Source organism: Corylus avellana, chromosome 1 (genome assembly GCF_965113065.1).
Source record: "Corylus avellana chromosome 1, dhCorAvel1.hap1.2, whole genome shotgun sequence".
Classification (NCBI taxonomy): domain Eukaryota; kingdom Viridiplantae; phylum Streptophyta; class Magnoliopsida; order Fagales; family Betulaceae; genus Corylus; species Corylus avellana.
Window position 1 is genome coordinate 9,896,375 of NC_142490.1, and position 27,897 is coordinate 9,924,271.

Here is a 27,897-nt window from a genome sequence, read left to right on the forward strand (position 1 = left end):
GGATATGGGCACAACGGAATACAATTGTACATGGTGGAGAGTTCCTTCATCCTAGTAGACTTGTACAGGAGGTAGGTTTAACTCTTTCCCAATTTGCAAAAGTGTCTGGTAGAGGTGAGGAATTTGTAGATGTGCTGCACCATGCGTCAATTGGTATGGAGAGATGGGCAAAACCTCCTTTTGGTAGGTATAAGGTGAATTGGGATGTTGCTGTTGATAAGCATAAAAAATGTTTGGGCTGTGGTATAATAGTTTGGGACTATAAAGGTTTTGTCATTGCAGCCCAAAGTAAGAGACTTAATGCTCTTCAAGAACCTGTGATTGCGGAAGCTATGGCAGCTTTAGTAGATGTGGAATTTAGTAGGGATTTGGGTATTTAGAATATTATTCTAGAAGGTGATTCCCTATTGGTGGTTCAAGCTATAGAGATCAAGGAAACAATTCGAGGCCTTACGATCAAATTGTGGATGATGTCCGTTTGATTTTACGGATGCTTCGGAGTTGGATGGTCTCTCATGTGAAGTGAGAAACAAATACAGAGGCCCATTGTTTAGCAAAGTTTGCACTTAATTGCACCAATGAGCGTATTTGGATGGAGGAATCTCCTTAATGTATTTTTAATATTGTCACTTTAGAGCAATCTGCTCTTTTTCTTTAGAGTTTTATACTCTTGTTTGTTTCTATGATTTGAAAGGAATGAAATCATCAATATGTTAAAAAAAAAAAAGGCGGTCGTGTTAAGGTTGTAAAATTTGATATATTTAATTAAACGAGTTAAATTAATAAATATCAAATTAACTTGCGAGTCAAATCGACTTAGGAATTAGGGCTTGTTTGAAATTTTGAGGAGCCTAAAAATGCGTTTAACATTCAAAAAATCTGTTTGAAAAAAAAAAAATCATTTGGTAAAACAATTAAAAGCACTTTTAAGAGTCTAAAAAGCCTAAAAATGATCAAAATAAATAAAATTTATGTTAAAAAATATTTTTTTGGACTTAAAAGCTCTATTTTCTTGATACGCACCCGAATTACTAGGGCAACGTAGTGATTCACATAATCATCCTGATAAGGAAAAAAAAGAAGGATACGGACATCCTCGTCTGGGTGCAAGAACATCGTTGTTCCCGCATATTTATACAAACAGGAACATCTGTAAACCAAACAAACCCCATTCGTTTCTCTTCTTTCATATATCACCGAAGAACACCAAACTGCAGGGATTCGAAAACGATGTCGTCCAAAAACGGCTTTGAGGCTAACCACCAAGAGCAACACCCTGGTGCGCGCTTATTATTTGCAATTAAATTTGATCAAATTTTGTTTTTCCTTTATTTTTATAAATTTTTTGTTAATATAGTATAATTATTCGCTGTGCAAACCCTAAGATTAGATTTAGGATCATAGAGATCAGGACGAAGCATTTTAATTCCTGGAAAATTATTTGATACCTATTTTGCAATTTATTTCATTTTCCTGACTCTTAATTGAAAGGTGAGTGCTAGGGTTTTACAGGATTAAGTAACGGTTTGGTTTGTTGGGAGAGATAAATAAATGAAAAATTAGCAGATGGGTTGGTTGGTGAGGAATCGTATGAATTTTCGTGTTTTAGAGAAAATTTGTTATACCTATTTGGGTTTTTTTTGTTATTTGCATTCATATAATGCTGAGTACGATTGGGTTAGGGTTAAGTTGGGTTTGTTTATTACACACACACACCAAAAAAAAAAAAAAAGATTTAGGAATTGAGTTACTTTCCATGTTTTAGTGGATTTTTTTTTTTATACCTATTCGGTTCTATATTGTTTGCCAAGGTTAACTTTTAACCCCCAAGGTAATGGCTTGAGTGGTAAGTCACTTAGTCTTGGTGCCTCAAGAAGCATCAGGTCTAATGTTCGACCCTCCTTGATTGCAAACAGTTCCTTGGGGCCACGTTGGCAGGCGAAAGCCTGAGCAATTGTTTGCCAAGGTGGGAGGCAGGGAGGGAGGAGGAGAGACAAAAAAAAAAAAAAAAAAACATAAAATTGGTTAGGGTGGTGTTGTATGAATTAGTTTTATGTTCTTGGGTACTGCGTGGATTCTCAGTTGATTTTGCTACACAGTTTTATAATCTGATTTTCCGATGCCCATTTGTTTATATTTTTGTTTAATGATTATATATATATATATAAAACTCATGTGCCAAATGGGGTTAGAACCTGGGTGAGAGGTTGATTTGCCTCAGGTTAACAGTTTGTAGTTTTATTTGTAATGAAGATGTGCAAAAGAGACAACTTAATTTTGGGTTTTGGCGGGGGGCCTATGTCCTTAAGATGTGATTGGTGTTTTTTTTTTTTAATTATTTATTTATTTATTTTAATTTTTTTTAAAATTATAGTTGTTCTTTATTCTGATTCTTAATTTAATGAATGCATGTTTTTCTTTGAATCATGATTCCATTCTTTGCATTGGCTGTAAGAGAAGTAAAAAGAGGGTCCTTTTGGGAAGAAAGTGAAGAGCACACCCAGAACTGCAGCATCCTATATTCAATATGTGTAATACTACTATCCTACTACTATTCCATTATGCTGATGGGACATTGTGAATCCATTCTTAGATTAGCAGTTGTTAAAAGGAAAAAAAAAGACAATGGTGGATTGACAATGCCACATCAGCATATTGGGACAGTGGTGGGATAGTGGTGTGGTATGTAACATTTCTCATTCAATAAACATGCATAATCACTTATAAAAAAAAACAATTGCACAGTCACATACATGCATATCTGTGTTCTTGAGAGAATTTAAGTTTCTTTGTATTTGGAAAATGAATATTATTGCTGGATAATTTCCAGTATACTTAATGGATGGTATGGGCTTGTATCTACTATTTTCCAGGATCCAGATAACAATTTAGAATGTGTGAATTTGAATTTCTTTCTGATCAATTGTCCATCTATACCCTGCTGCAATAGATGTTCCAGCTGACTTTCTATTGGTTGATTTTAGCTGTGAGTATGAATGTGATTGTTGCGGATATATGTGCATGCATCTTTGAATGTGTCTTGTGGCTCAAGAAAAGCAAGAATAACTTAATGTTGTCTTCCTGGATTTTGCAGGTGCTGAACACAGTGTTGATGGGAACTGTGAAGCAGTTACTGAAGTTGGATGGTATATTCTTGGTGAAAATCAACAAAATGTTGGCCCTTATGCTTTTTCTGAGTTGCGTGGTAAGTGTGGTATTAGTAGACAATGTTATGGTTCTTTTAGAAAACTGCTGAGCATGTGAAAGATGGATCAGTTGTCTTAAAACTAGTGCTAATGTGAATGGATGGCTTAGTGTCTAAAATAAAGAAACTGGAGGAAGGGCCTCCAGTTTATTTTGTTATAGTGATATCCTTTTTGTTTTAAGTGATTTTAATTTTTTTTTTCTTCTCTCTTGAATTTCAGTTCTACCAGTAAACAATAGCACGGTTTCAGGACAATTGTTCCATCTCTATCATGTTGAATTGGTATTACGAGCTATTGAAACATCTATTTAGCTTATTTACTTCGCCTGGACAGAGCATTTCTTAAATGGGTACCTCTCCGAAAGTACACTTGTATGGTCTGAAGGGAGAAGCGAATGGCAGCCATTGTCCTCGATCCCTGGGCTGCTGACTGGAATTTCTCAGCACAGAGCTGATGATTCAACTATAGGTGAAGTCTTCTCTTCATTTTCTATTTGACTGCTGTTTCTGATTTTCTCTTGAATTATAGTCTTACCATATGATACTTTGTGCAGTGCCTGCCAGTGATGATGACGAGTTTGAGAAATGGCAGAAGGAGGTTAGAGAGGCGGAAGCAGTGGCAGAGGCACAAGCGTTAAAGAATGAAATTCATTCTGGAAATGTTGGTGTTGACTTGGGGGAAGTTGATCATGACAGACCTTCGACACCACCAGATGGGGAGGAAGAATTCGCTGATGATGATGGGACTACGTACAAGTGGGATCGTGGTCTTAGAGCTTGGGTTCCTCAGGTTGGTGCTTGTGCATATGCATTATCTTTTAAATCTTTTTAAGGTTTTCCTGATTTTGTGGAATTCTGGCCAGGAAGCAACAATTTTTTTAGAAGTAGAACAAAAACTTGTACACTTTCATTTGAATCAACTTTGGATTTGTTTTGTATTCTATACGGATGATGTAGCGGATAGCGCAAAAGATAGAATAGTAGTAACAATGTCTTCTATTCGAGGGAACAGTCTAACAAGTAGCTTAGAAAAAGAAAGAAACTGAAAATTTCCAAGGGAACGGACTAGCCTCTGTGCTAGCCAAGGCATTGTAGTAAGATCTAACATCAAACTTCCCTTTACTAGACAGAATCCACCAAATTTTATCCTCTCCTTCCCTATTCATTCTATGGGAATACAACAAAGTGTAGAATGAGGCTAACACTTCCAATTCCCAATCATGAATCAACCGAAAAAAGCTAACATTCCATTGAAGAGCTCCACCTGTGGAGTCCATATTGTCAGCAATAGACGCGTCTTTTGCACAAGCTATGTTGTATAGGCCTGGAAAAATTTCCTTAAGACATGCTTCTCCGCACCAAACATCATCCAAAAATCTAATTTTGGATCCATCACCTAGATCGAATCTGGTGTGGCTAGAAAACAACCGCCACCCCCTACTAATATACCTCCAAAGACCCACCTCATGAGGCCTAGAAATCTCAGCAGAATGCCAACCACCTCACTCAGAACCATACTTGGCTTCCACGACAATTCTCCACCAAGCCTCTCTCTCGTGTGCATAACGCCACTGCTACTTCCCTAACAAAGCCTGGTTGAACAGTCTCAACTTCCTGATCCCTAGTCCTCCTTCAGAGGTAGGAGAGCAAACCTTGTCCCAGTTAACCAAATGATATTTGAACTCATCATTTAAACCTCCCCATAGAAAAGTCTCGTTGGAGCTTCTTTATACGCCTGACCATCGAAGTAGGAACAGGGAATAGGGACAAAAAATAAGTAGGAAGATTGGAGATGGTGCTCTTTATAAGAGTAACCCTACCTCCCTTAGAAAGATATAATCTTTTCCAACTCGCCAACCTTCGATCAATCTTTTCCAAAATATCATCCCAAATGGGTTTGGCCTTAAAGCAAGCGCCCAAGGGGAGCGCCAGATATTTCAAAGGCAAAGAATCTGTTTCACAACCCAAAACACCAACCAATTCTCCCATATTGACCACATCACCTACCGGGACCAATGCTGATTTAGCCATGTTCACCTTTTGACCTGAAACAGCTTCAAAACATACAAGCAAGGCTTTAATGGAACGAATTTGATCAATATTCACCCCACAGAAAACCAACGTATGGCGGTTTATGGTATGCTGATTTCCTTGTTCTTTTCTCTTCTTCTAGTTAGACGTTTCCCTTGTATATTCCCTGTGTACTAGGGTTGCGCTTCTCTGCACTTTTGATATATAAACATTACTCATAAAAAAGAAAAAAGAAAAAAAGAAAGCATTACAAATGAAGTAAATCATTTAAATCTTAAAAGGCAAATTAAAATCAACTAAAGATGGAAAGACTAAATGAAAATGACCAAGTCCTAATCTTTATGGAAATTATTGATGCTAAGATTAATGCTAAATACGAAAGAAAATTGGTTGGGATTGTAATCAATTGGGGAAATGTTCTCATATGCGCGTTGCTGCCCAAATTTGCAAGAAATCAAACAATATTGTATGTCGGGATTTTTACACATTCCTTTTTGGCTGATTGATTGATTTCCGCACATTCCTATGCCTTTCTGTTTGTTGTGATCGCGATCCCGTCGGACGGGTTGCAGCCGGTTGACTCGGTATGATCTTTTGAAAGCCCCTGATCACACTCTCTCATTCAAATGTGGTGCGATCGGGCTATTCTGCCCTAACTTCCTATTGTACTGGTTGCACTTCCCGTTCAAACGTGGGTGCAATCGGGCCATTCTGCCTTGACCTGGAATCCATCCTACATCAGACACTCCAACTTGGAAAAAAACTCGCCCTCGGTTTTTCGTCTGGATATGGTGTCTCCTTTGGGGGTTGTTAAAACAAGGAGTCGCCATTTTCCTCCATTCCATGGATAAGTTGCACTTGTTGTGGAGGAGGTGGAGGGTGATCTTCAACTATCTTTGCGCTGACCACACCGCTTATTCCGAAAATGTCTCCATTTTCCTCCATCACAATGACTAAATTGACAAGTTGCAATTGTGTTTGAGGAGGTGGTGGGCAATTTTCAATTTGCTCGGTTGACGGCTCAAAAGGTTGTGGTTGCAGGGGTTGTTTTTTCTGATTGCAGTTCTGTCTCTGTATCATCCTCATTATGACTGAATTTCTCTTTGTAGGCTGTTTGTCGATCTAAAATTGTATTTTCCTTCCCCCCTGAGGTGCAATAGGGGCTTTGGGTTTTTAGGGCTGTTATTGGGCTTTTATGGGTTTTAGATTTGGATTATTTTTCGATTTTTTAGGGTGTTTTGTGTGGGTTACCTATGTATACTTTCTTGTGTACTTAGAGGTGCTTTGCGCTTTTTTTGATATATACAACATTACTTATTAAAAAAAAAAGAAGTTGTTTGTCGATTCAGAGGTTAAGGATTACGGTTATGGACAAGTCGTATGCGAATTCAATCACTGTATAGAAACTTGTCAACACCGCAAAACTGAATGTGTTTCCTGTCAGTCCCACGATAGTGTCCCGTAGTTTGCACAACTTGCAGAGCATCTCTTGCTGCATCTTGCGTTGTGCTTGCTGGCACTCACGGTGGTACGCCAAGAATTCGGCTCTTGAAAGAGCCTCTTCCTTACTAGTGACGTTGTTAGAGAAATTGCTACTGTTGCGTTGATTGGCCATCAATTGGGATAAAGCCTTATCTGATACCATTTGACGTAGTAGATAGCAAGAAAGATACAAAATATAAGCAACAATGTCTTCTATTTGCAAGAGCAAGCTAACTAGTAGCTTAGAAAAACAAAGAAACCGAACATTTTCACTTAAATTTCACTACTTCATTCTCAAAAGCTGATTTGTAATACATCCATTGGTCTTCCTATAAAATCAACCTAAAGCACATAAAGATGGAAACTAAAACCTAAGGAGTAAGTAAATCATCTAAAAGGAAAACATTGCAAAAGATTAAATATTTTTTTTGATAAGTAATTAGCTGGTTTTATTAAAAGCGTAAGGCACCCCTAAGTACACTGGAAGTATACAAGGAGGATCACCTAACTAGAAAGGGAAAAACGTACAAGGAAATCATCATACCTAACCGAAATCGGGAAAACAAACGCTACAGTCCAAAGATACAGAGTATGGAAACAATAGGATAAAAAGTCCTCGAAAGACCTCTCCACATCCTCGAAGCACCTATTATTTCTCTCTCTCCAAAGACACCAAAAAAAGCAAATAGGCACTATCTTCCAAACTGCAGCACTCCCCCCTCTTCTTGCAGACTACCAACAGGCTAGCAACTCAAAAACCCGACCAGGCATCACCCAAGATAACCCAAAACGGCCAAAAAAGGCACTCCACAAAGCAGACGTCACCTCACAATGGATAAGAAGATGATCAACTGTCTCCTCACTCTTCTTACACATCCAACATCTGTTTACCACAATCACATTTCTCTTTCTGAGGTTATCTAGGGTCAGAATTTTCCCCTAAGCCGCTGACCACGCAAAAAAAGCTGCCCTTGGAGGAGCCTGAGTCCGCCACACACTCTTCCAGGGGAACCTCCTCCCTTCCGAGCATGCCAAGGAGAGAAAGAGAGACTTGACCTTGAACGTACCTCTTTTGGAAGGGTTCCACCATAATCTATCTTCCGACCCTCTTCTCACTCCTGTAGAATGTAACACCTGGAAAAAGGAGGCAAAGGCCTCCACCTCCCAATCATGGGCCTCCCTCGAGAAGCTCACGTTCCACTGGTTGGACCCCCCTAGCATCTCCACATTATCCGCAACTGAGGCTTCCTTCGCACAAGCAATACTATAAAGTATCGGGAAAGCTATCTTGAGAGCTGAGTCTCCACACCACCAATCATGCCAAAAGGTAATCCTAGACCCATCCCCCACTGCATATCTCGTAAAGCCTTTGAAAGTTTTCCACCCTTTCCTAATATTCTTCCATAACCCTACCCCAGAAGCTCCTCCAGGCTCAACCGAACACCACCCTCCCCATAAGCTTCCAAACTTCGCATCTATCACAACTCTCCACCAAGCTTCTCTTTCCGCCCCATAGCGCCACAACCATTTCCCCAAAAGAGCGCGGTTGAAGACCAATAAGTTCTTGATCCCCAACCCTCCTTCCTTGATCGGAGTGCAAACCTGCGACCACTTCACCAAGTGGTATTTGAACTCTTCGCCTATCCCTCCCCAAAGAAAATTGCGTTGAAGCTTCTCAATACGCTTAGCAACACTCACCGGAATAGGAAAAAGAGACAAGTAATAAGTGGGCAGGTTAGCAAGAGTGCTCTTAATAAGGGTGACCCTACCCCCTTTCGACAAATACAACCTTTTCTAGTTGGCCAACCGATATTCAATCTTCTCAATCACTCCATCCCAAATATGCTTGGACTTATAAGAGCCTTCCAACGGGAGACCAAGGTACTTCACTGGCAAAGGAGCTGCCTCACACCCTAAAATACCGGCTAACGAAGCCACTTGCTCCACATTCCCCACCGGAATAATCATCGATTTAGCCAAATTAACCTTCAACCCGGAAGCAGCTTCAAACAACAAGAATAAACTCCGCAAGTAGCGTAACTGGGCAGGCCTAGCATTGCAGAAAATCAAGGTGTCGTCGGCAAATAAAAGATGAGAGACTGTAGTGTTGCCGATTTTGAAACCTTCTAACAACCCCCCATGAACCGCCGCCGAAATCATCCTACTTAGAACCTCCATCACAAACACAAAAAGCAAAGGAGAGAGTGGATCCCCTTGTCTCAACCCCCTGGAGCTACTAAAAAAACCTTTAGGAGACCCATTTACCATAATCGAGAACCGCATCGAGGAAATGCAATGTTGAATCCAAGAACACCAAACCCCTCCAAAACCACACCTTCTTAGCAAATACATCAAGAAACCCCAATTCACATGATCGTAGGCTTTTTCCAAATCCATTTTGCAAATGACCCCTGGCTCCCCAGATCTCAACCTACTACCAAGGCATTCATTAGCAATCAAGATAAGATCTAGAATCTGTCTACCTTTGATGAAAGCATTTTGCGACTTGGAGATAATCTTGTCCAACACAACCTTCAATCTATTTGCTAAAACCTTGGCAATAATTTTGTACATACCTCCCACAAGGCTAATCGGGCGAAAATCTTTAAGGTTGATGGCACCGGGAATCTTCGGAATAAGCGAAATGAACGAAGCGTTGAGGCTCTTAACAAACATCCCGCCAGCATGGAAAGCACTGAAGACCCTCATAATGTCCTCCCTCACCACTTCCCAACAAGCTTGGAAGAACGCCATAGAAAACCCATCGGGGCCCGAAGCCTTGTTGCCGTTCATCTTAAACACGACCTTTCTAACCTCTTCCTCTTCAAAATCTCTCTCCAACCAGCTGGCCTCTCCCTCTGAGATGGAATCCAAGGAGATACCATCTACCAAAGGCCTCCAACTGTGTTGTTCAGCAAAGAGCTTTTGGTAGAAATCCACAATATGCTCACTAATCTCATCCTGATTTGAAGAAAGATTATCCCCAATCATAAGATTCTCTATCGAATTATACCTTCTATTAGAGTTGGCTATGGAATGAAAGAATTTAGTGCACTTGTCCCCTTCCTTTAACCAAAACACCCTCGATTTCTGTCTCCAACTTATCTCCTCCATAAGAGTACACTTCTCTAATTCTTGAACAACCTCGGCCTTCCTCGCTAATTCCTCCACATTCAAAGCCCTACTTTCTTCGTGCTCATCAAACACCCGAAGATTTTCAAGAAGAGTACTCTTATTCCTCTCAATGTTACCAAACACCTCCTCATTCCAAGTCTTCAAATTCAGCTTCAAGGCCTTGAGTTTGCGAGCAAGAACAAAGCTTGGCGTACCTTGGAACTCATAAGAATCCCACCATTGTTTCACTAAGGCAACAAACCCTTCCTCTTTAAGCCACATATTCTCAAACCTGAAAGGCCTTTTCCCCTGGGAAATCTCCCCCAACTCAAGCATAATTGGGAAGTGATCCGAGCAAAGATGTGGGAGCCTTTTCTGCCTCACCCCTGGAAACCAGGCTTCCAACTCTGGAGAAACAAGAAACCGATCAATCTTAGACCATAGCAGAGGGTCTTGAGAGACCGACCAAGTACAAACACCCCCTACAAGGGGAAGGTCCATAAGCCCTTGTTCAGAAATAAAATCTGAGAAACCCATCATAGCAGAATCCAGACGAGCTCCACCCGATCTTTCACTAGGGAATCGAGTAACATTCAAATCTCCCCCAATACACCATGGCAAGTTCCACCAACTAAGAACGCCTGCCAACTCATCCCAAAGGAGCCTTCTATCCCTATCAATATTCGGACCATACACCCCTGCAAACGCCCACACAGAGAGATTTGCCACGTTCCTGAAAGACAAAGCCAGGGTAAAATCCCCTATACAGACGTCAATCTTCTCCACCACCCTAGTATCCCACATGATTAAAATACCTCCCGAGGCCCCATTAGAATCCAAACAGCACCAATCCACATGATTTCGCCTCCATAAACTGCGAACAATGCTTCTAGACATACCCTGAATCTTGGTTTCTTGAAGACACACAACATCTGCATTCCAATTCCTAAGTAAATTACTCACCCTCAAGCGCTTATCCCTCTTATTCAACCCTCTCACATTCCAAGAGATAATGTTTATCTTCATAACACAACTACATTCCCCCTCCCTTTCCTGCTTCCCCGAATCGAGCTCCCACTTCTGGCATCATAATTCACTGAACACTCCAAATTTCTTATCTCCCTTTTACCCTTAGTGCCGCTACTAGAAGTAGATACCATCCCATTATTTCGGCGCTCCTCTTCTAGAGAGTTTAACAATGCTAACAACTGCAGCTTATGACCGGCAAACGAAATCCCCACGATCGGATATATCTCATTGGCACACTGAATAACCCAATCGGAAAAGCCTGCTGCATCCCCTGAATTAGGACCATAGCTGTTCAAAGGTGAAGGCCCCTCTGTTCCACACGCCTCTGCCCTCCCGTCTTCCTTACTCCTATCATCAACAATGACTTCACCCCCACAACTCTTAGCTACCACCTCCTGCCCAGCCTCTCTAGACTCAACCAAGCCTGAACACCGGAATCCAATAATTGAAGGATCATCATCCCAAATATGTAGCCCACCAGAAATCCTTAGTTCCTGCTGTTGACCCATTCCCCCATTAGCCTGACCGACAACCTGGAGCACTTCACCGCCAAACCAAGGAACCACCTCACTGCCCTCCCCTACTGTACCAATCATCACCGGCATCTTCTGGTGCGAAACAGTATCCCCACCGCCCAAAACCACCATCCCCGGTACTCCAACAGCTCCAGATGTCTCCCCAGACTCGGCCCACTCAATTTCCTCACCGGCAGCGACAAAAAATGGCCCCTCCGGCCTTGTCTGGCTCGACTGAAACTCTCCCTCGGCCGAAATCACGACCGCCGAAGCACTGAGACACTCGCCGGCCATCTCTGACTCGCCGGCGGCAACCTCCAACGGCATCTCCGGCTTTATCTGGCACGGAAACACTCTCGCCGGCGTGCAGCAGCTAATTCCGGCCAGACTCGCCGCTTCTCTGCCACCAGGAAGCTCACCGGGACCATCACCAGAAATGTCCACTGTAGCCGGCGGTCTCTCCTCTGACTGCGTCCCTCCAGCCGCCGATGACGACGCACCTGGGTCACCTGCCGGAGACCTTCGGCATCCCTCCTGCAAGCCGATCGTGTTAAACACCTCTGGCGCTCCCTTGGGTCTTGCCCCTTCTGGACCAGACGTGCTTGGGCTGGACTGACCAAGACCCAGGCCCATCTTCCTACGCCTATACACAGCCACCACCTTCCTTCTTTCCCTTAAACTTTCTCTTGGGCCATTGTTCTTTCCCCTTAGACCCATCCACCCCCTCCAACTCCTTAACCTCCAAGTTAATCTTCTTGGGCTGGGCCTCCCCTTGCTTGAGAGAGACCCCTCCTGCCATACCGCACACGCACGCCCCGCCAGACCTTGTGTACCCACTCCTTTCCTCCAGATTTTTTATTAAAAAATCAAACCTCTCTAGACCCACGTCAATCTCTCCCCTCAACCTGTTCAACGACTCCTTCGCATTAATGAGTTCAGATTTTACACGAAACCAGGCCTGCGCTTCGAGCCTACCTACCCCCTCCCATCCCTTCACGTGATCATCTCCAACTTCCGAAGCTGCCATCATTGCCGAGGCATTCAACCTGCTCGCCGGAAACTGATTTCTGCTCGCCGTCAACCTGTTAACCACACCCCGAGACCCCCCTGCCTTCAGGTTGCACATTCCTTCCTCGCCAGAGAATTGGTTCCTATACGCAACCGCCATCATTCCTCACCTGAATCCTCTCCTTGTACGTACCCACCCCCTGAACCGTGGAAGCATGGTATTGTTTATCCTTCTCTGCAGCAGCCTTGGCTATCGCCTCGGAATAAGCATCAAAACAGTCATCTGCCGGTTGCAACGACGACCCCAGCACTTCCGCGAAACTCCTCCTTCCCACCCCCTCGAACTTCTTCTTATCTACCGTGACCTCCCTGACCTCGCACAGTGCAGACTTAGCCAAACTCACCTCCGAGATGAAACGTTCCCAACCTTGACCAACTCGCCCTTCTGGTATAATAATCGATCCTCTCCTTTGCCTTCCATCATATTCTTCTACCGTCAGAAAACGTCCATTCCTGTTGGAGCATTTTTGCGCAATAATCCGAGGAAACCCTGCTCTGGACTGGTCCCAAAATACCTCTGTAGTTTCCACTGCCACCAAGTCCTTCACAATGCGCCCCAACCACATCAACTCATCCTTCTTCAAGAAAATGGTTTTTTGTATCCTATTGCTTCTTTCAAAAATCCTCACCCCTGAGCTTTTAATCAGTAACTCAAACTTCTTGGACTCCGCTGACCACTTCCTCGATTCAGCCATAACACTAACCAAGCAGCTAACAAGCTAGACACCCAAACAGGTCACACGCGCCACCCACACGCCTGCCCTCAGGCGTGGGTGGATGAGAGAGAAGAGAGAAAAGTGTGCATGAGAGAGAATAAATAAGATTAAATATTAAAAGGCAATAAAATCAACAAAAGATAGAAATACTAAATAAAAGTGAATAGTCCTAATCTTTATTGAGATTATTGATGCTAAGATTATTGCTAAACGAGGAAGAAAATTGGTTGGGATTATGATCAATCAGGGAAAAGTTCACATATGTGCATTGCTGCCCAAATATGCAGGAAATCAAATGATATTGTCTGTCGGGATTTCCACACATTTCTTTTTTGGTTGATTGCTTGATTTCCGCACATTTCTATGCCTTTCTATATGTTTCACTTGCACCCTGTTCGAACAGGAGTGAAACCGATCAGTTTTGTCAAAAATACTTTAGGGACGACCGGTCGCAATCCTGTTCAAATGGGAATGAGATGCGGCCGATTGAGTCGGCTTGGCCGCCCAAAATGCAATGATCATACTCTTATTCAAACGTGGTGCGATTGGGCTATTCTGCCTTTACTTTCGAATGTACCGATAGTAGGGCTGACAATTTTGACACGACCCGCGAACCCGATACGAACACGAACACGATACAATGTTAACAGATATTGGGTTTGGGCTTACCGGGTTCGGGTCTTAATCGGGTCCGATTAAAACACGGTTAAGTTCGTGTCTGGCGGGTCTACCCAGTGGGTCAGTCGAGTGACTCACCGGACCCGTTTAAAATAACAGGTTCGGAGGGTCGACCCAATATTAAAAAAAAAAAAAAAAAAAAACCTAAAAAGTAAAGACTAAAGTGCCCTAAGATTAAGTTAACCCTAACCTTCACCTCTTCAGTGTCTTCACTGAATCACTATCGCAGCAGCCCCCCCCCCCCCCCCCCCCGCGCTGCACGGCCCGTGCCTCTCTCTCCCTCTCGGCTCTCTCTCTCTCTCTCTCTCTCTCTCATCTCTGCATTGCGCCTCTTCTCCCTCTGGAGGATGGAGTCTGCGACTCTGCGCCTCTTTCTCCCTTTGGCAGTCATGCTTGGCCTCCTGGCCGTCAGCCGCGTCTCTCTCTCTCTGCACTCTCTGTCTCTGCCTCTCTGGTATGGCGGTATGTCTTTGACTCTCTCAAGTCAAATTAAAACACAGATTTTGCTGCTCACTATGAAACCAAATGACCAATAAAAACAATTCCTAGACCTTTTTTTGTCTTTTTTGCCTTTTGGTCTCAAGTAAAAGACTACCAAACAAGTATAAACACAAAATACTCCTCAAAACGCATAATATTTTCATAAATAGAAACCAAATGACCAATAAAAACTATGATAATATGTATTTACAATGTAAATGGAATTTGTAAGAATTTTTCATTATAGGTTTTTTAAATGGGTCGAGTCGTGTCGGGTGCTTAGAACACGGGTCGTGTCGGATTGTGTCTACCCGATATGACCCGGTTATTTTAAACGGGTTAAGCGGGTTGTGTCGGGTTATCCGGATATTTTCCGTGTTATAATCGTGTCAGACCCGCTAACCCGTTTAGCTAAACAGGTCGTGTTTGTGTATAGGGTAATCGTGTCGCAGGTCCTAACGGGTCGTAATCGTGTCTACCGGTTTTGCTAGCCCTAATTGATAGCACCCCCGTTCGAATGTGAATGCAATTGGGCCATTCTACCCCGACCTTTAATCCGTCCTACATTAACAAAATTTTAATTGCATTAATTGATCTAAAGAATATTATGTTGCTCCTCTCTTGTATATGTCTTAGCTTTCATATAAAGTGCTGTCAATTTCACCCAATTTAGTTGCATCTGTGTTCTTTTACATCTACTTATCAAAAAAAAAAAAAAAAATCTGTGTTCTTTTACATCTTGAGCATGGATGCTTAAAAGGTCTACGAGGGCATGACAAGTCATACACTCACACTTAACCTCCAACTCTTTGCCGCTGTCTCTCTCATTGGCAAATTCGTTGGGAAATGCACTCTCTTTGCTCACCACCATTGCCATGTTTCCAAATTCTTGTAATTTCCTGTGGGACTTGTTGGAACCCTGTATGCTCATTAAATGTCTATCCTCTCTCTTTTACCCTTCTGTTTTATTTATGATTTTCTCCCCATGACTGCACCACCACTACCACAATGTTCTTTTTATTGCCAACATTATCATATTCCTTTTTTCCTTGCTTGCATGGAGTTAATTACCCAATTTTCTATTTTGGATTCCTGAGGTAGTGCTTTCTTCTTTTTTATTCTCTTCTCTTTGTTTGCTTCTGATGTTGATGAGTGATTGCCGATCTACCTGGCAGCGTAACTACTATGAAATAAAGCAGTGTCTGTTCAGAAAAAGGAAGTTAACAATTAGGAAAATGAGACATAAAACCATAAAACTATAAATTAAAGAAAACCCGTATATCTTTGAGTTTATTAAAACTGAAGGCTGTTTGGGCCTTTGAATATTCCCCCCTAAACTACCAAAAAATGTCAATGTCCCCCAAGGCTACCAAGAAGATAAAAATGACCCTTAAAAAATTTTCAACAAGACAAAAATATCCTTACAAATTAAAAAAAAACTAAAACTAAAAAAAAACCAAGGGGTGGTGAGCCACCTGCTTTGGCCAAAATTTGGGCGGGGGAGGGGGGGTTAACAATGGAGTGATAGTTTGAGGACAACATGTGTACTTTACTCCCCCTCCCCCCCCCAAAAAAAAAGGTGTGCTGCGAACTTGACCAGTCGTATGAACAACATCCACTTTACTTACTTTCCAAATGTTTGATTCACTTTGGTTATTGTCCCTTTCTATGATTTTTGTTATATTCGAATGTGGCTTACCGAACTTTTGGATGTAACTAACTGAAGCCAAGCTCTTGCAATCTCAAATAAATTTAGTTTGAAGGCAGAAGAATTTATTTTGTTTCTGCCCCTGAATCTATATTCAAATTTTAAGTTTGCCGCATGTTGATTTAGTTCATATACCATGCTAAGATTACATTGGCTTACCTAGCGTAGGAACTTTGTGAATTTCCTTAGCACTGCAACAATTTTACCCTTGTGAAATATTGCATGGCTGCATGTGACATTGGCTGTAATACCTTGGTCTCATATTGGAAAGATAAAGTAGCCTACATAGAGTGGGTTGTTTATAAAGACACTTATGGGTGCTAAGTGCGAAGTGACTAGCACTTTTCCTTGGTCGTTAAAATTGGTATCAGAGCCACCTAGTAATGCTATGTGGTACTATTAGTTCGCATAATGTGGCCTTGACGTTAACACCTTGGTTTTGGGAAGATGAGTAGCCCACATAGACTAGGTGATTTTCAAAGACACTTATGGGTGTTAAGTCTTACATTACTTACTTATTAGGTGAAACTGAGCTTTATAAGTGATTCTAGATAAACTCTAAATTGACTAGTCATTTTTGGGTGATAGCGCAGATGTGACTAGCGCTTTTTCGAAGTCATTATAATGGCCTTTGGTGACATTCTCTGTTCATTTTGTTGATGATTTTATGTTCTCATTTCACTGTTATTATTCAAACTTATGTTCTTATCATTTACAGTGCTTAACATTTAACATTTTATGCCATTTCTTACAAGTTAGTTACTTTCTGTCAATTTTGAATGCGTCTTCAATTCTTAATAGGATAACACATCTAGCAGAAGTGAGCTATATGGGTTAGAAGAGATGACCTTTTTAGAAGAAGAGGAAGTCTTTCCAACTTTTATTGTTTCTGATGCCCCTGCCATTGAAGAAGTTAATGCCACAGTAAATGATGTAACAGTAAATGCTTCTGCCACCTCTGGAAAGGAAGAAGATAATGTTACCAGTGAGGTAGTTGAGACAAAGCAAAATGGCAAGAGAAAATTATCAGACAAGCAAACAGACAAGAAGGTTCTTCCTTACATGTCCAGCTGCTGCTTTTTTTTTTTTTTAATCATATTATATGGACATCTATATTGTGTTCTTGTTAATCTGAATTGGGGTTGTAGTGATACTGAATATGGTGGCTATGATTCCCTTTCTTACCTTTATACCCTTGCAGGAAGCTAATAAACCTCCTGATAGTTGGTTTGAATTGAAAGTGAATACACATGTTTATGTGACTGGGCTGCCTGATGATGTTACTATTGATGAAGTAAGTCATGGCCAATTTGTTTTTCCTGTCTGAGTATTTGTCATGGTAAGACACTAATCTGGAATATGTTGCAGGTGGTGGAGGCATTCTCCAAGTGTGGGATAATAAAGGAGGTAGGATTTCACTTCTGCATAGTTCACTATATGAAGTAATTTTGTAATATCTGTGCATGAGTCATGGACTTGGGTTACTTAAGGTGTTTTGTATCATCTTATACTTGAGCTTGCTTTTTTATGGAAGGCAAGAAACTGTTTTGCCACCATTAAATCATATCCAACTGAATGTAAAAAGAATTAGCAGTATTATGCTATTATTCTGGAATCTTCATGGGTAATTAGTCAAGATTTCCAGTTTGTTCTTACCATGTGACATATTGAACTATGATTTTTAGCATATAAATACAATTTTTTTTTTTTTTTTTTGATAAGTAAATATATATAAATACAATATGGAGGCAGGTTGCAGGAAAAAATCGGATAGCATTTCTGAAAAAATGAGGTAAAACAAAAACACAAATGTAGCATATTACTGTTGATTATGTACAATGAATTTGAAAACTTTTGACCATTTGTTGACATATGTACCACGAGTTATTTATTACCCAGATTATAAGGATTTTAGAGAATGGTTTAAAATTGTATTGGAAAACAATCTTAGGATTGATTAGTTTGATTTGAGCTAAAAGTTTTGGTAGTGGAGACGTTTCATTGATGAAACTGCATGATACAGTCGAGAGCACAATACCAGATTGATGTACGTACATCCTGTTATGTTGGAGATATTAAGAAAACACAGAGAAAACAATAAAGATCAAAACCACAGTCAAAGGGCTAGTCTTCTGGGCCAGACAACCAGGGAAAGGAAAGACAAGGAGGCTATGTTTGGTAAACGTTCTGAAAACACTTTTATCAAACACAAAACACACTTTTCTGAGAATAGTTATCAAACGAAACATTTTACACAACAATTTCTATAAAATAAAACACAATCTCTGCCGTAGGTAATTTAGTTTGTCAAGCGAATGACAAATAACATAATAGAGAGGAAATCAAATGCAACAAGGAACAAAATGTAGTGGGTGATGTAGAGGTTTTGTTTGAGTCTGGACCTCTCTCTCTCTCTCTCTCTCTCTCTCTCTCTCTCCCTTCCTTTTGGCGGTGTGTTAGGGCACATTTCATTTGTTTTCTCTGCTGGTGTGTCGATTCTCTTTATGTGTTAGCTTCTCTGGTGCTGTTTGGTTTGTTGGATGGTATGGGGTGAGGATGCAGATGAAGTCTGAAAGTGGTGTATGCGTGGGGTTTGTTCCATTGCATTTGGTAGTAGGATTTTCTCTTAGTTTTTTGGCTTGGGTCGATATGGCTTCTTCCAGATGGTTCCATGTTGAGGCTAAGTCCGAGGCTTAGTCCTTTGAATTTGTCATGATAAAGGGGGTTTCGGTTTTATAGGTGTATGGAAGATGCCGAGGGCTTGTTCGATCAATATCACTGGGGAAGGTTAGTGTTTCATAGTTGCTGGATTCCACGAGGGAGCTGCTACAAGCAAAGAGCTCAAAGGATTCTTGAGGTCTTCAAGGGTGGGGGAATTCTTGAGATACAAAGAAGCTTGGGTGAATGATAACTTTACTTGGAGGAATGGGAGTGTACAGTGGAATGTCATCTTTGTTCGTTCCCTCCAGGATTGGGAAGTGGATGCGGTCTTATCTTTTTTTGATTAGTTGTACTCTTGTGAGGTCTCTCATGGCAATAGGGACCGTATTCATTGGTCCCATTCCAAAAAGGGCAGCTTCGAGGTGAAGTTGTTCTACAAGGACTTAACCAAGTTAGATCACGAGGGGCTTTTGTGGAAGAGTATCTGGCGCACCAAGGTGCCTATGTGTTTGGCTTTTTTCGGGTGGACTGTGGCTCTTGGCAAAATCCTGACTCATGATAATCTGCGTAAGAGGAATATTATGGTCATGGAGTGGTGTTGCATGTGTAAGAAGAATGGAGACTCAGTCGATCATTTACTTCTTCATTGCGAGGTTGCTAGTGCTCTCTGGCACACTATCTTTAGCTGGTTTGGGCTGCATTGGGTTATGCCTTGCAGGGTGGTGGATTTGTATGCCAGCTGGTGGACGGGAGGGCAATCCAGCAGTGCGGTTGTGTGGAAGATGATTCCTTTATGTCGTATGTGGTGCATATGGAGCGAAAGAAATGCCATATGTTTTGAAGACTCCACTAAGACTTTGGAGGAACTCATCCATTTCTTCTTCTTTACTCTTTTCACTTGGACTGCTGCTTGGCTAGCTCCCTTAGTGATAAGCTTATCTGATTTTCTCTCTCTCTTCTCTCCTTCTACTTGGGCGTTCTCCTTTTATACTTTCCGTGTAATTGGGTTGCGCCTTTTTGCGCTTTTTTATATACATCATTACTTATCAAAAAAAAAAAAGGGTGGGGGTTAGAGCCTTCATTGCTCAACGGGGCTTGAATCATTCTAGTGTTTCTCGGCAGTCGTGGAGTATGGTGGTGGCAGTAGGAGAGGCTTCGTGTTCATTCCGGAAGCCAGAGGGGGAAGAGGCTGGTCTGGGTTTGCCCTTGAGCTGTGGGAGGGTCCTTGAAGCCTTCCAAATGACCTATGGTGGTGGAAAAGTGCCTTTGGCGCCGGTAAGGCGTGAGCTGGCCGTAGTGGTTGATAAGAGGTCGTTGGCAGAGGCAGTGCAGAGGAAGATCTGCTGGTCATGACCGTCATCGCCAAAAGCGTAGAGCGCCAATGGTTGGGAGGCGTATGGGGTGAGGAATGCGGAGGCTCCCTAAAATTCCATCTATCTTGCTAGTGTTGTAGAGGATGTATGAGGCAGTGGCATTGTCGTTTGTACTCTCCCTCATCTGTTTAAGAATGAACTTGAAAATCTAAGGGGTGACGTGGATAAGTTAATTGGAGAGGTGGATATGGGCTTGGAGCTAGGTGGATTGAAGAAGCCTGAGAACTCTTCGTAGGCCGCTGTAGTTAGTTTGAAGCCTAGTCCCTCAGGAGGGGCCCAGCCTTCTAAGGATTTTAGTTCTTTTGAAGTGAGCCAAATGGAGAATGGAGTTTTTTTTTTTTTTTTTGATAAGTCAAATGGAGAATGGAGTTATAAGTGATAAAGGCCCGTTTGTTTTTAAAGGGCCACATGCTTTACTCAGGTTGGGCCATCTTAAAACCCACGCATAAGTGGGTGGCAAAATAGTAGGCCTGGTTTGTTTCTAAAGGGCCACACATTTATTCTCAGGTTAGGCCCAATTAAGAGACATGCATAAGTGGGTGGCAAAACAACTAGCCAGATTTGTTTCTAAAGGGCCTCACATTTATTCTTGGATTAGGCCCACAATAAAACCTGTGCATACGTGGGTTGGCAAAGTAGTGAGTTGGGTCCTCTTCGGTCACAAGTAAAGACTCAGGTGTGGATTTGGATTCTAGAGAGCGGATGTATGTTTGGGTTAGTCCGTTGGCCCTCCGTTGGTCCCGCCGCAACTCAATGATGTCGAAGGTGTCCCTTGGAAAGGGAGCTAGAATGCTTCAGACGGCGGAGTAGCAGAGAATTCTATTGCTGGTGGCTCCCTACCTTCGGCGCCATCCTGGGACCACTAGTTGTGACATCTCCATCTCTCTTGGAGGCGATGAGGCCGAGCGGATTATCCCTGGTGTTGGATCCCCTATTGATGGTGATGTGCCCAATCTTAGAGGGTTGTAACGTGCGCCCAGTTAAAAAAAAGAGGTTCCTAATGCTGACAAGGACACAAATGTTGAACACTTGAGTCACGGAGATTCAGGGGCAAATGCAATCGGTTTTGTTCTAGAAGTGAGGAATGTCGAGTCATTGGGGTATGGGTGTCACTACAGGTAATGATGGTGATGCTCCTTTGTTGGAATATCGGGTGGGTGGTGTTGGGTGTGTGTGGCTGTTCTAGAGGTTTGGAGTTGGTCAATTATTTTGAGGGAGGGGAAGAGGGTGTTTGTCCTTGGCTTAAATCCTCAGGCCCTTTTTCCTTTTGTTGCATTGGGGAGACGGGGCTGATGTGCGGGGCAGTATGAGGAGGGGTTGGCCCAATTGGAGGGTGGTGTTGCTAGAAAAGGCCTGTTTGTGGCGCTGCCAATGCTGATGCATTCCATACTCTTAATTGGGAGGGAAGCAACGAGGTGAACAATTTGGATTGTGTTGTGAGTCCTTCTTTGGCTGTGGAAGGAAGAGAGATTAGCAGGCCAGAAAAAGAGTTGATCAAGTGCCTACTTTCCAACTTGCCTAGATATTTCCTATCTCTCTTCTCTATACTAATTGCTCATTTTCAATCAAGCTTTGTTGGGAAAGTGGCTTTGGAGATTTGCTGTGGAGAGAACGACTTTTTGGTGACATATCGTGGATAAAAAAATATGGAAGTTTGGCGGGCAAATGGTGCGCTAAAGCTGTTAATGAGCCTTATAGGGTGAGTCTATGGAAACATATTAAAAGGGGTTGTGATACTTTCTCTAGTTTTGTAACTATCAAGGTGGGTGATGACTCTTGGACCCGGTTTTGACATGACACTTGGTGTGTGTTACAATCTTAAGTGTTCCACATGGCTTAAGTGCAATATTAACTACGTGTATATAAGCTCTTGAGCTAGCCGATTTCAAGAGAGAATTCTATTTAAGGTTTGTATCATTTGGCACCAGAGCTACCACGATGTCAAGTGTGGGATTGAATGGATTGTAGCTTTGTTGTCCAGTCACAAAGAGGGTGATGTATGATGTATAGGTTGGGTTAAGATGTCTTGGTACTATGTTTGAGTATAGTGTTAAATCATTACATACTGATAGGTGAGTAGAACTGTCAAAAGAGAAAGGTCTACTATTGAGTCAGTGTCAAAAGAGTGGGCTGCCATGGACATCGGTTGCGAAGCGTGGTGGTATAATATGATCACAAGTGTCCCAAAGACTTTTGTGCAATCTTAACTATGTGTATGTAAGCTCTTGGGCACCCTTCCCTTGCAAGCCGATTTTTAAGGGTGAGTTCTACGTATGATTTGTATCAGTGTGAGGATCATCCTCTGAAGGAATCCTTTTCGGAGATTTTTTGCATTGCAAGCGATAGGGATGCTCTGGTGGCTAATCATATGTTTGTTTACAATGACAAAGAATATTGGGACGTGAGCTTTATCATATTGGTGCATGATTGGGAGGTGGATACTATATCTTCATTTCTCAATGTTTTATATTCTATTAGGAGTCAGGAAGATGAAGATAAATGTTGTGGGTTCCTTCATGTGACAAGTGTAGTCAACATTGGAGAGGAGAACTTTGTAAAAAGTCCTTACCTCAAAAGACCTTTTGGAATATGAGTTCGAACCTTGAATCTACATTTTATCCTCATTTCAATTGAAATAGTTCATGTGTTGTCTGGTGCCACACGTGAGGGGGGTATTAAAATATTAATTAAATGATTAAATTTATCTTTTTTATGAGTTTAAGCTTTTGAGGTAAGTAATGATTTAAAATGATATTAGAGCAGAGGTCGTGAGTTTAAACATTTTCTCCATAGTTTGCTTCAATTTCAATTAAATATTTCATGTGTTGGGCTTGCTTGTTAATGAGGAGTTCGAAAACCCACATGTGAGGGGGAGTGTTAATTGAATAGTTCAATTTACCCTTCCTTATCAACTTAAGCTTTTGGGATAAGTAGAGATTTAATACTTTTAAAAGAAAGGCTTTTGAGGTATGAACTTTTTACAAAGTTGTCCCCAATGTTAACTACTATTTCCCTTGAAGGAGCATCTGAAGGTCTTAGGCTCCTTTGAGGGTTTCTTTCTTCACGTAGACCGCTTCTTTGGGAAAAATTCTTATTATGGATAATCTTCGCAAGCAGCATATCATAGTGATAGATTAGTATTATATGTGCAAAAAAAAGTGGGAAAACTCTCGATCATCTCCTCCTTCACTGTGATATTGTGAGAGACATGGAATTGGTCTTTAGGATGTTTGGGTAGATTATGCCGAGACAGGTGGTGGAGCTCATGGCGTGTTGGAAAAGAAGGTTTAGTCGGAATGATCTTAATGTTGTTTGAAATGTAATTTTTTTTGTTTAATATGGTGCATCTAGAGAGAAAAGAATGCTTGAAGTTTCGAGGATTGCAAGAAGACAAGCTTAGATCTACAGTTTTGTTTCCTTAAATCTTTCTTTGAGTAAATCTTTGTTAACATCCTTTTTTACGCCTCTAACTTCGCAGGGTTTTGTGCTCTTTTTCCTTCTTCCTAAATCTTGTTGGGTGTCTTCTCTTGTATGCTGCTTGTGGCCCTTTGTGTTTTTGTTTTTTTGGAAAAACTTCATGTTAACCTCCTTTAACTTTCATCGTTTTTGCAATTATCCTCCTTAAAAGGTGAAATGACCTATGTAAAATTTATAAAATTACAAAACAACCTTAATTAAATAATTAAAAAAAGCCTGCACAGTCTGTGGGTCTGTGACCCATGGCGGGGTTGGGTGGTGACCCATGCGGGTGGGTCACGCATGATGGGTGGGTCACGATCCTGGGTCACCTCACCAAACTCAACATTGGCAATTTATATATATATATATATATATATATATATATATATATATATAGTAGAGGTATTTCGGAAATTATTAAGCCTTCCGTTATGACCGTTATGATTTAACTGAAAATTCTAACAGAGGGGGTGACATTGCAAACTTTTTAAAGTTAGATACATGTAATTGAGAGTTTTTGAACTTTAGGGGGTGATTGCAAAAGCAATGAAAGTTTAGGAGGGTTAACTTAAGTTTTTCCCCATTTTTTTTTTTAAAATTTTTTATAAGTAATTTTTTTTTTTTTTTTTTGATAAGTAAGTAGCTGGTTTTATTAAAAGCGTGAGGCGCCCCTAAGTACACTGGAGATATACAAGGAGGAACACCTAACTAGAAAGGGAAAAATGTACAAGGAAGTCATCATAGCTAACCGAAATCGGGAAAACAAACGCTACAGTCCAAAGATACAGAGTATGGAAACAAAAGGATAAAAAGTCCTCGAAGGACCTCTCCACATCCTCGAAGCACCTATTATTTCTCTCTCTCCAAAGACACCAAAAAAAGCAAATAGGCACCATCTTCCAAACTGCAGCACTCCCCCCTCTTCCTGCAGACCACCAACAGGCTAGCAACTCAAAAACCCGACCAGGCATCACCCAAGATAACCCAAAACGGCCAAAAAAGGCACTCCACAAAGCAGACGCCACCTCACAATGGATAAGAAGATGATCAACTGTCTCCTCACTCTTCTTACACATCCAACATCTGTTTACTACAATCACATTTCTCTTTCTGAGGTTATCTAGGGTCAGAATTTTCCCCCAAGCCGCCGACCACGCAAAAAAAGCTGCCCTTGGAGGAGCCTGAGTCCGCCACACACTCTTCCAGGGGAACCTCCTCCCCCCTTCCGAGCATGCCAAGGAGAGAAAGAGAGACTTGACCTTGAACGTACCTCTTTTGGAGGGGTTCCACCATAATCTATCTTCCAACCCTCTTCTCACTCCTGTAGAATGTAACACCTGGAAAAATGAGGCAAAGGCCTCCACCTCCCAATCATGAGCCTCCCTCGAGAAGCTCACGTTCCACTGGTTGGACCCCCCTAGCATCTCCACATTATCTGCAACTGAGGCTTCCTTCGCACAAGCAATGCTATAAAGGATCGGGAAAGCTATCTTGAGAGCTGAGTCTCCACACCACCAATCATGCCAAAAGCTAATCCTGGACCCATCCCCCACTGCATATCTCGTAAAGCCTTTGAAAGTTTCCCACCCTTTCCTAATATTCTTCCATAACCCTACCCCAGAAGCTCCTCCAGGCTCAACCGAACACCACCCTCCCCATAAGCTTCCAAACTTCGCATCTATCACAACTCTCCACCAAGCTTCTCTTTCCGCCCCATAGCGCCACAACCATTTCCCCAAAAGAGCGCGATTGAAGACCAATAAGTTCCTGATCCCCAACCCTCCTTCCTTAATCGGAGTGCAAACCTGCGACCACTTCACCAAGTGGTATTTGAACTCTTCGCCTATCCCTCCCCAAAGAAAATTGCGTTGAAGCTTTTCAATACGCTTAGCAACACTCACCGGAATAGGAAAAAGAGACAAGTAATAAGTGGGCATGTTAGCAAGAGTGCTCTTAATAAGGGTGACCCTACCCCCTTTCGACAAATACAACCTTTTTCAGCTGGCCAACCGATATTCAATCTTCTCAATCACTCCATCCCAAATATGCTTGGACTTATAAGAGCTTCCCAATGGGAGACCAAGGTACTTCACTGGCAAAGGAACTGCCTCACACCCTAAAATACCGGCTAGCGAAGCCACTTGCTCCACATTCCCCACCGGAATAATCATTGATTTAGCCAAATTAACCTTCAACCCGGAAGCAGCTTCAAACAACAAGAACAAACTCCGCAAGTAGCGTATCTGGGCAGGCCTAGCATTGCAGAAAATCAAGGTGTCGTCGGCAAATAAAAGATGAGAGACTGTAGTGTTGCCGATTTTGAAACCTTCTAACAACCCCCCATGAACCGCTGCTGAAATCATCCTACTCAGAACCTCCATCACAAACACAAAAAGCAAAGGAGAGAGTGGATCCCCTTGTCTCAACCCCCTGGAGCTACTAAAAAAACCTTTAGGAGACCCATTTACCATAATCGAGAACCGCACCGAGGAAATGCAATGTTGAATCCAAGAACACCAAACCCCTCCAAAACCACACCTTCTTAGCAAATACATCAAGAAGCCCCAATTCACATGATCGTAGGCTTTTTCCAAATCCATTTTGCAAATGACCCCTGGCTCCCCAGATCTTAATCTACTACCAAGGCATTCATTAGCAATCAAGATAGGATCTAGAATCTGTCTACCTTTGATGAAAGCATTTTGCGACTTGGAGATGATCTTGTCCAACACAACCTTCAATCTATTTGCTAAAACCTTGGCAATAATTTTGTACATACCTCCCACAAGGCTAATCGGGCGAAAATCTTTAAGATTGATGGCACCGGGAATCTTCGGAATAAGCGAAATGAACGAAGTGTTGAGGCTCTTAACAAACATCCCGCCAGCATGGAAAGCACTAAAGACCCTCATAATGTCCTCCCTCACCACATCCCAACAAGCTTGGAAGAATGCCATAGAAAACCCATCGGGGCCCGAAGCCTTGTTGCCATTCATCTTAAACACGACCTTTCTAACCTCTTCCTCGTCAAAATCTCTCTCCAACCAGCTGGCCTCTCCCTCCGAGATGGAATCCAAGGAGATACCATCTACCAAAGGCCTCCAACTACGTTGTTCAGCGAAGAGCTTTTGGTAGAAATCCACAATGTGCTCACTAATCTCATCCTGATTTGAGGAAAGATTATCCCCAATCATAAGATTTTCTATCGAATTATACCTTCTATTAGAGTTGGCTATGGAATGAAAGAATTTAGTGCACTTGTCCCCTTCCTTTAACCAAGACACCCTCGATTTCTGTCTCCAACTTATCTCCTCCATAAGAGTACACTTCTCTAATTCTTGAATAACCTCGGCCTTCCTCGCTAATTCCTCCACATTCAAAGCCCTACTTTCTTCGTGCTCATCAAACACCCGAAGATCTTCAAGAAGAGTCCTCTTATTCCTCTCAATGTTACCAAACACCTCCTCATTCCAAGTCTTCAAATTCAGCTTCAAGGCCTTGAGTTTGCTAGCAAGAACAAAGCTCGGCGTACCTTGGAACTCATAAGAGTCCCACCATTGTTTCACTAAGGCAACAAACCCTTCCTCTTTAAGCCACATATTCTCAAACCTGAAAGGCCTTTTCCCCTGGGAAATCTCCCCTAACTCAAGCATAATTGGGAAATGATCCGAGCAAAGACGTGGGAGCCTTTTCTGCCTCACCCCTGGAAACCAGGCTTCCAACTCTGGAGAAACAAGAAACCGATCAATCCTAGACCATAGCGGAGGGTCTTGAGAGACCGACCAAGTACAAACACCCCCTACATGGGGAAGGTCCATAAGCCCTTGTTCATAAATAAAATCTGAGAAACCCATCATAGCAGAATCCAGACGAGCTCCACCCGATCTTTCACTAGGGAAACGTGTAACATTGAAATCTCCCCCAATACACCATGGCAAATTCCACCAACTAATAACGCCAGCCAACTCATCCCAAAGGAGCCTTCTATCCCTATCAATATTCGGACCATACACCCCTGCAAACGCCCACACAGAGAGATTTGCCTCGTTCCTGAAAGACAAAGCCAGGGTAAAATCCCCTATACAGACGTCAATCTTCTCCACCACCCTAGTATCCCACATGATTAAAATACCTCCCGAGGCCCCATTAGAATCCAAACAGCACCAATCCACATGATTTCGCCTCCATAAACTGCGAACAATGCTTCTAGACATATCTTGAATCTTGGTTTCTTGCAGACACACAACATCTGCATTCCAATCCCTAAGTAAATTACTCACCCTCAAGCGCTTATCCCTCTTATTCAACCCTCTCACATTCCAAGAGATAATGTTTATCTTCATAACACAACTACATTCCCCCTCCCTTTCCTGCTTCC

At 42.1% G+C, this 27,897-nt stretch overlaps 1 protein-coding gene across 1 annotated transcript in view; it reads left to right on the forward strand.

The window, feature by feature from the left end:
• The first annotated feature begins 1,069 nt into the window (after positions 1-1,069).
• The window catches only part of ELF9 (RNA binding (RRM/RBD/RNP motifs) family protein), a 37,904-nt gene continuing 11,076 nt past the window's right edge, over positions 1,070-27,897 (forward strand). The window contains exons 1-7 of the mRNA XM_059582063.2: positions 1,070-1,279; positions 3,095-3,205; positions 3,540-3,674; positions 3,760-3,995; positions 16,828-17,076; positions 17,228-17,320; positions 17,395-17,433. Coding sequence (XP_059438046.2) covers positions 1,231-1,279; positions 3,095-3,205; positions 3,540-3,674; positions 3,760-3,995; positions 16,828-17,076; positions 17,228-17,320; positions 17,395-17,433 — 912 coding nt within the window. The 5' untranslated portion in view covers positions 1,070-1,230. The remainder of the gene's footprint in view (positions 1,280-3,094; positions 3,206-3,539; positions 3,675-3,759; positions 3,996-16,827; positions 17,077-17,227; positions 17,321-17,394; positions 17,434-27,897) is intronic.